The 7,598-nt window shown below is 41.9% G+C and overlaps 1 protein-coding gene across 1 annotated transcript in view; it reads right to left on the bottom strand.

Annotated features, from left to right (window-relative positions):
* Positions 1-6,766, bottom strand: part of HELB (helicase (DNA) B) — a 51,481-nt gene extending 44,715 nt beyond the window's left edge. Inside the window, exons 1-2 of the mRNA XM_006886099.1 lie at positions 6,580-6,766; positions 3,664-4,071 (exon numbers count right to left, since the gene is read on the bottom strand). Of these exons, the coding sequence (XP_006886161.1) occupies positions 3,664-4,071; positions 6,580-6,766 (595 nt within the window). The remainder of the gene's footprint in view (positions 1-3,663; positions 4,072-6,579) is intronic.
* Positions 6,767-7,598: the final 832 nt, after the last annotated feature.

Raw genomic sequence — 7,598 nt, 5'->3', positions numbered from 1 at the left:
GTTGTGAGGAGAGACTGGTCCTTGGAGAAGGACATCATGCTTGGGAGGGTGGAGGGACAGCGCAGGAGGGGAAGGCCCTCTATGAGGTGGACTGATTCAGTGACTGGGATAATCGGGATGGGAGTGTCAGAGACAATGCGATTGGCACAGGACAGAGCAGCGTTTAGGGCTGTTGTACATAGGGTCGCTATGAGTCGCAAGCGACTCGAAGGCAAATAACAACAACAACAACAAAACATTAGGTGTAGTCAGGAAGATTAATAGGAATCCGATCAGGTGGTGGTGGTTGTTGTTAAGTGCTATCAAATTGTGACTCACAGTGACGTTATGAACAATGGATCTGAAACCTGACCTATCCTGTGCCATCCTCACCATCTCCAACACATTTCAGCCCCATTGCTACAGGCACTGTAAATCCACCTTGTCAACGGTCTTCATCTCTTATGCTGACCCTCCAAGTTTCCAAAAATGACGTACTTTTCAAAGGACCAGCCCCTTCATCCACATGACCAAAGTATATGAGATAAGATTTCACCATCCTTGCTTCCAAGAGGCACTGTGGTCCAAGAGGGATCTGTTTGTTCTTTTGGCAGTCAGTGGGATATTCAGTACTAGTCACTTTACCTTAAAAGCTTTACTTTAAAACTAATACTTCAGACTTTATCTTAGCTGTGATGGGAAGTCACAATATTTTTGAGCACAGAAGTAATTTGATTAATAATTATTTTCTGACAGCCTGCTGAGAATAAACAGAAGGAGTTGAAAAGAAGTACTCATGAGATGACAGCTAACGTCCTGGTGGAAATGATGGTGGCTTAGATCTGGGGGGTGGTGGGGAAGGTGATGAAAATCTGGAGGCTCTGAATCTATTTTTTAAAAAGGTGAAGCCAACACTATTTGCACATGGACTGGATATGGGCTACGAGAAAAGAGAATTCAATGACAGCACTATAAATACTAGCCTGAATAACAAAAAAAGCTGCCATTTTCAAAGGAGGTGAAAAAGGTGAGGAGGCAACAGAACATTCCTGTTTTTATTTAAGGAGGGGGTCAAACTAGAGCAGTCTGCCTATATCTTGGTATGCACCCACTACCTGCTGTTGAGTCGATCCAACTCCGAACAACCCTCCTTCCCCCCAGTTTCTGATGTGTCTCTTTATAGGAGGAGGCTGCTCATCTTTCTCTCATGGAGTACCTGGTAGACTTTAACAACTGATATTACAGCTGGCAGTCTAACACGTTACTAATGGGACTCCACGCTTTGTATATAGTTGATATACAAAGCCAGAAGCCTGGAGGAGAGGTCATCTTGGGAAAGAGGGGAAACAGAAGAATTGTTAGGACTAAATTTTGCTCACAGATGGGAAACTGATAACTAGCCAATGGACTTAGGAAACAAATTCCTTAATTATTGTTGTTGTTATGTGCTGTGACCCTATGTACAACAGCCCTAACTAAACTCTTCTCTATCTTGTGCCAATCTTATTGTCTTTGACACACCTACACCCATTACCCCAGTCACTGAATCAATTCATCTCATCAAGGGTCTTCCCCTCCTATGCTGTCCCTCCACCCTCCCAAGCATGATATCCCTCTCCAAGGACTGGTCCCTCAGACAAAGCTTCAGAATCCTTGCCTCCAAAGAGGAGCCTCATTTCACCCTCTCCAGGATGAACCTCTTCTCTTAGCAGTCCATGGTATACTCAATACTCTTCTCCAACACCAAAGCTCAAAGGCCTCAATTCTTCTTCTCATCCCTAATCACTATCCAGCTCTCTGATGCATAGCAAGCAAATGCAAAGACCATGGCATGTATCAGGTGCACCTTGGTCTCCACACTGACATCATAGCTCCTCAGTACCTTGGAGAGGTCTCTTCAGCTGACTTTCCCAGTGCAATATGTCTTTTCATTTCCTGCCTGCTGGTGCCAAGAGTGTTGATCATGGAGCCAAGCAAACTAAAGCTGTTTACAATCTCAATCTCTTCACCATCCATCACAATGCTGCCAATTGGCCCAGTGGTGAGAATCTTCTTCTTGATATTGAGCTTCAATTCATCTTTAAGGTTGCAGTCCTTGACCTTCTGCAGCAAGCAATTCAGTTCCTCCTCAGTTTCAGCAAGCAGGGTTGTGTCATCTGCATAATGCAGATTGTTAATAAGTCTTCCTCCAATCCTGATACCACGGTTCTCCTCAGAGAGCCCAGGCTCCAGGATAATCTTTTCTGCATATAGATTGAAAAGGTATGGGAATAGGACACATCTCTCGCATACACTCTTCTTAGGTGCTGCCTAATTAGTTCCAACTCACTGTAGCCTTATGTATGTTGTTGTTGTTGTTGTTGTTAGGTGTTGTCGAGTCGGAGAGGACTCATAGCGACCCTATGAACGAAAGACCTGAACACTTGTATAATTAACTTTCACCCTTTCTCCATATTCATAGAGTTTCCGGAGGCAAGCTATTTTGGAAGTGGATGCCACTCCTGCTTCCAAGCTTGTTTTAAGTGGGGAAGTCCACTAAACGTTGTCCACCATGGGTAACCATTATCACATTTGACACATCAGTGTCACAGTGTTCAGCATCACAGCAAATGGACAGAATGGTGATATAACCCTTAGAAGTACGTTTGACCAAAATGAATTAAAACCAGGTGAGAGGGCTGCAGATGGCCTCCTATTTAAAAATGCATTTGGCCAGCAGTTATTAAAGAGGAGGGCCCATGGCATATTTATACTTTTGAAACACCAAACTTTAAAGGCATCATTTCTCCGTGTTCTCCTTTATGAACTGTACCGCTTCCATATTGCATACAGGGTTACTGAAATTACCATGGTTTGAATCAGACACACCTTAGTTCTCAAAGTCAGACCTATGTTTGCTTTTTTAACATTTTAACAACTTAAAGAAGCTTTATATATCCATCTGTTTAAGGTAATATGTCATTTAATTTTCTGACTGCTGTTTCCATGAGCTTTAATTATGGATCAAAGTACAATAAAAATCTCTGACAATTTCAAAAGTAGTTTTATCAACTTAGAGAAAGTGAAAGTCTAGCTAGAACATGTAATTTTTGTTTAAGAGCAGAGAACACACTTGAAAGAACCGAAAGAGGTGAAATAGCAGGTGAATCTAATTGATGACTCTCACTAACGCTGAGATCAACTGGAAGAGCTGTTTTTTCTCGAGCCATGTTCAACTATACAGATGTGGTATAGGCCGACAGTTTAGTTAAAACAGCTTGGTGGTTAAGCAAATTTATGACCTTCCTAAAATACAAAGTTGAGCTTATCATCTCCCTTTTTACGATGTTCAAAGGTTCTTCATTGCATTTATTATCACATTTTATTATTTTTAGGAAGCTCTGGTGGCCTAGCGGTAGCAAGTTACATCGCCAATCCAAAGGCACACACTTCAAATACACCAGCCGCTCCTTGGAAGAAGGATGGGCAACCTCCTCAGACGCAATTTACTGATTCTGAAAACCCGCAGGAGGGTCATGCACGGGTTGCTTCCAACTCAACGGCACACAACAACAACATGCCACAATATTAAGATGAGAAGTGTCTCAATTACACAAAAACACAGTGACAAAAATCACACTTACTTGTGTTTTCCAGTGGAAGAGTCTCAATTACACAAAAACACAGTGACAAAATCACACTTACTTGTGTTTTCCAGTGGAAGACTCATCTGATGATCTGGGAGTGGCTCTTCCTGTTCACTCTGGGCTGATTTATTTTTACTTTTCTTCTCTCTCTCCTTTTGGAAAGTTCTTAATACTTCTCTAATATTTTCAAAGTTCAGGTTTTTGTAGCTTGACACCTCATTTACCCATTTAAAAAACTTAGTTTTAAATTCATCGGAGACATTACATTCATTAAGAAACAGGGAACAGATATGGTATTGGTTTGGTGGTGACATATCAGACTGTAAAAAGTAGGATGGAAACCCTTGTGTCTGATAGTGCTTTCCCACCAGCTTCACTCGGACTCTCACTCGCCACCAAGGACCTATTAATGGAAAACGTCCCCAAACGTCATATTTTTCTTGGGTATTTTCATCATAAATGGAAACTTGAAAAAAAAAAAAGAATAAAGTTAGGATATTTTAAAACCCTTTCCCAAACATTTTATCAATCATCTTTACCATTATCTTTAATCCCAGTACACATGTGTATTGTGGGACACTGTCAGTGCTTTATTGTACCGATATGTTTATTTCTCTCTACTCCACTGAAGCTCTCTAGCCAGGTACTGTGTTTCATTTGTCTTTGTAAGCCAAGAGGTGAGAACAATATACAGCTCTTCTTATTCTAAGAGCAAACCATTCACTGCTGTTCTGATTTCAGCCAATATTTGCCTTCATCTAGTTCCTAAAAATGCCACACTACCTTTAACCATAAGTGATGCCTTTGCACAAGTTGTTCCATCTTCCTTAAATGCTGTCTTTATATCTAGCTTACTTAAGAATCACTGCTTACTCCGGAAAGCCTTCCCTAAAACTCATTAATAGAACCCCTCATAGCATGATCTTATTCCTTCTTAAAAAGAAAAATAATATTCAGATCCACTGCTGTGGAGTCAATTTGACTCATGGCAACTCTCCACTAGGTTTCTATGATTGATTTAAGAATGTCTATTTAATTCACTGGATGTCTGGTAGCCTAGTGGCAAAGAAGCACTAGTCCTGAAGGCACTAGACTGTAATCTCCACTAATACAGGAATTTCATCATTTAGGAATCTCATCAAATTATTTCCATGAAACGTTATTGTGTTTCACTGAGCCAGTTCAATTCATCCCAGCATCCTTTTACAATAGAACAAAATTGCAACATTCAATTTCCTAGGCTTTTGGTGGCCTAGTGGTAAGAAGTTGCATTGCAATCAGAAAGGCACATGGTTCAAATCTAATCTGCAGAATGAAATACAATTCTGTTCTGCAGAATTGGGGTTACTGCCTCTGACCAGCTAGAAGGATTGGTTCCAACTCGAAGGCAAAGAGCAATCTTTATAGGAACCGACTGCCAAGTCTTTTCACTTATGGAAGTGCTAGTAAAATTCAGTACTTCACCAACTACAACCATAGAGTTAATAGTTCAGTGTTTTAACAACTGTGCTGCCAGAAAGCCTCTGAAATAAGGTAACCAGTCAATAATATTTTTAAGAACCACTAAATATCCCACAGGTACTTGAAAACCTTCTGTCTGAGCCTGCACGTACACTTTTCAGCTCTTTCACTGCACTAGCTGTATCTGAAATTCCCATTAACCACACGTGGCTGTTTTATTCACCAGAGTGACACAGAACACGTCTATGACCATAGAAAATTCCACTGGACAGCACCTGTCTGAATATTAAAAGAATTTTGAAATATTAGTCACAAATACAACTAACTAATAAAGAAGGAGTCCTCAACTTACATCAGAGTTCCAATTAGAGAACTAAACAGTTAGTTGGTTAGTTTGATGTCAGTTAAATGTTGTTACATGCAGTCATTTGCGACTCATAGCGACCCTATGTACAACAGCCCTAACCCTGCTCTATCCTGTGCCAATCTTATTGCCTCTGACATACCCAGTGACGGAATCAATCCATCTCGAGGGTCTTCCTCTCTTGCACTATCCCTCCAACCCTCCCAAGATGACTTCCCTCTCCAAGGATACTGTACTCTTTTAAAACAACAATGAATGAATGGAAATCCAAGTTCTTGATAAACTTTCATTAAAATCTCAACCTAAAAAAACACAACATGTTTTCATTACTATTACCATTTATTATCAGTGAATTTATAAACCCAAACACTATTTTGTCTTTGGAAATTGTCATGCGAATAACAGCAAATCATGCACTGCAGCCCTGCCGTATGCACAACATACTACTAGCATAGCATAAAGTGTGTATGTGGGTGTCACACATAGTGTGCCATTTCTTATAACTCTAATACGAGTTAAGTAGCCGAAAATTTGTATTTTATAGCACAAAAAATCATGTTAAAGAAACCTAGCTGAGTTTCCCCTTATGTTCTCTCCTAATTCGCTGAAAATACCCCCTCTTTGATCCCAGGTAGAACACTCCTAACTCAAAACTCATTGCCATCCGGTGGGAGTTGACTCATAGCTGACCCTCCTATGGGTTTTCAGAGGCTATGAACGGCACAGGAGAAGACTGCCCATCGTTCTCCCTCAGAGTGGCAGGTAGATTCGAACTGCCAGAGGCGTCACTAGTGTTAAGTTTATAATTAATAGCCCTGAGTCTGTGTTTTCATACAGAATACACATCCACTAACTGCCTGATCTTGCACAAGACCATACAGCATCCTGTGACTATTTCCTCATCTGCAAAACTATCTCAAAGGACTGCGCTAACAATATAAAGGCCAAGTTTAATATATAGTACGTCCTCAATTAAAGTCACTGCTATTATTTGCATTTAATCCTAAATAGGACAAAATAGCTAGGCATTCCCAAAGACAGGTCTTAGTAATGAATGGGAGCCTTGCTTGTCCTTCTAAGGACAAGGCTAGAAAGAGAACTCTAGGTTCTTCTCCGATCCACCCCCCAGGGAGCAGCGCGAGCACCCACCTCCAAGGCGATCAGGGAGGCAACCAGCCTTAATGCCCCCGCTGCAGAGCTCCTCAGCATCGATAAACACTGGGTCTTCATCTTCCTCTACATCCTCTTTTAAATACTCATTATCTTCCTCCACCAGGTCCTTGAACGGGCGCAGAGGTCCCAGAAGCTCCCGCAAGTCCTGATCTAGCTTGGCCATGTTCTTTAGGGTCAATACAAAATAATGAAAAATATGACCAGGAACAACCAATCAGCATCGTGGCTGAAAGTCCTCGGCTTCCGGGATCGCCCATACGGCGGCGGCGGTGCGCACGCGAGGGGCGTGGTTAACTAGAAGTCCTGCCCTGTGTTTGCTAGATGGGAGAAACAGGGAGGACAGGGACAGGGCAGGCGGAGGTGGTGGAAAGCAGGTCTTGACATTTTTAACAAGAGGACCCTTTAAGTACTAGTATAAGACACACACCAAAAATGCCGGGAGCAGGCGTGGCGCCTGCAAAGCAGCTCGACCTCGGCCACTACTGCAGAGAGAAACTCGGGAGAAGATCACCTTGTTCTGAGCCTCAGAAGCCCTGAAAAGTAACTTCTCACTATCTCTCACTATCGCCTAGAAGTTAGTCTGCAGAAGAGCAGTGACTTTACAGTCTTAAGGGATTTTTCATAATGTTGTTTTTACTTGTCTAGACAGGACAGCATCGGTATGGATGGTGAGGAGACTGAGATAGTTAACAGTTTTAGTTTGCTTGGCTCCACAGTCAACACTCTTGGTGACAGCAGCCAGTCAAGAAAAGAAATTGAAGAAAGGAAATCAAGAGACGAATTGCATTGGGAAAGTCAGCTGTAAGGGACCTCTCAAGAGTACTGAAGAGCAACGACGTCAGTCTGGAGACTAAGCTGTGCCTGATTCGGGCTATAGTCTTTCCAATTACGTGCTATGCATCAGAGAGTTGGACAGTGAATAGAGTTGACAGAAAGAGAATTGATGCCTTTGAGCTGTGGTGCTGGAGAAGAGTGTTGAATATAACATAGACTGC

Source organism: Elephantulus edwardii, unplaced genomic scaffold (assembly GCF_000299155.1).
Source record: "Elephantulus edwardii isolate Elephantulus edwardi_28Jun2011 unplaced genomic scaffold, EleEdw1.0 scaffold00047, whole genome shotgun sequence".
NCBI lineage: Eukaryota > Metazoa > Chordata > Mammalia > Macroscelidea > Macroscelididae > Elephantulus > Elephantulus edwardii.
This window is presented reverse-complemented; position numbering and strand designations above follow the sequence as displayed.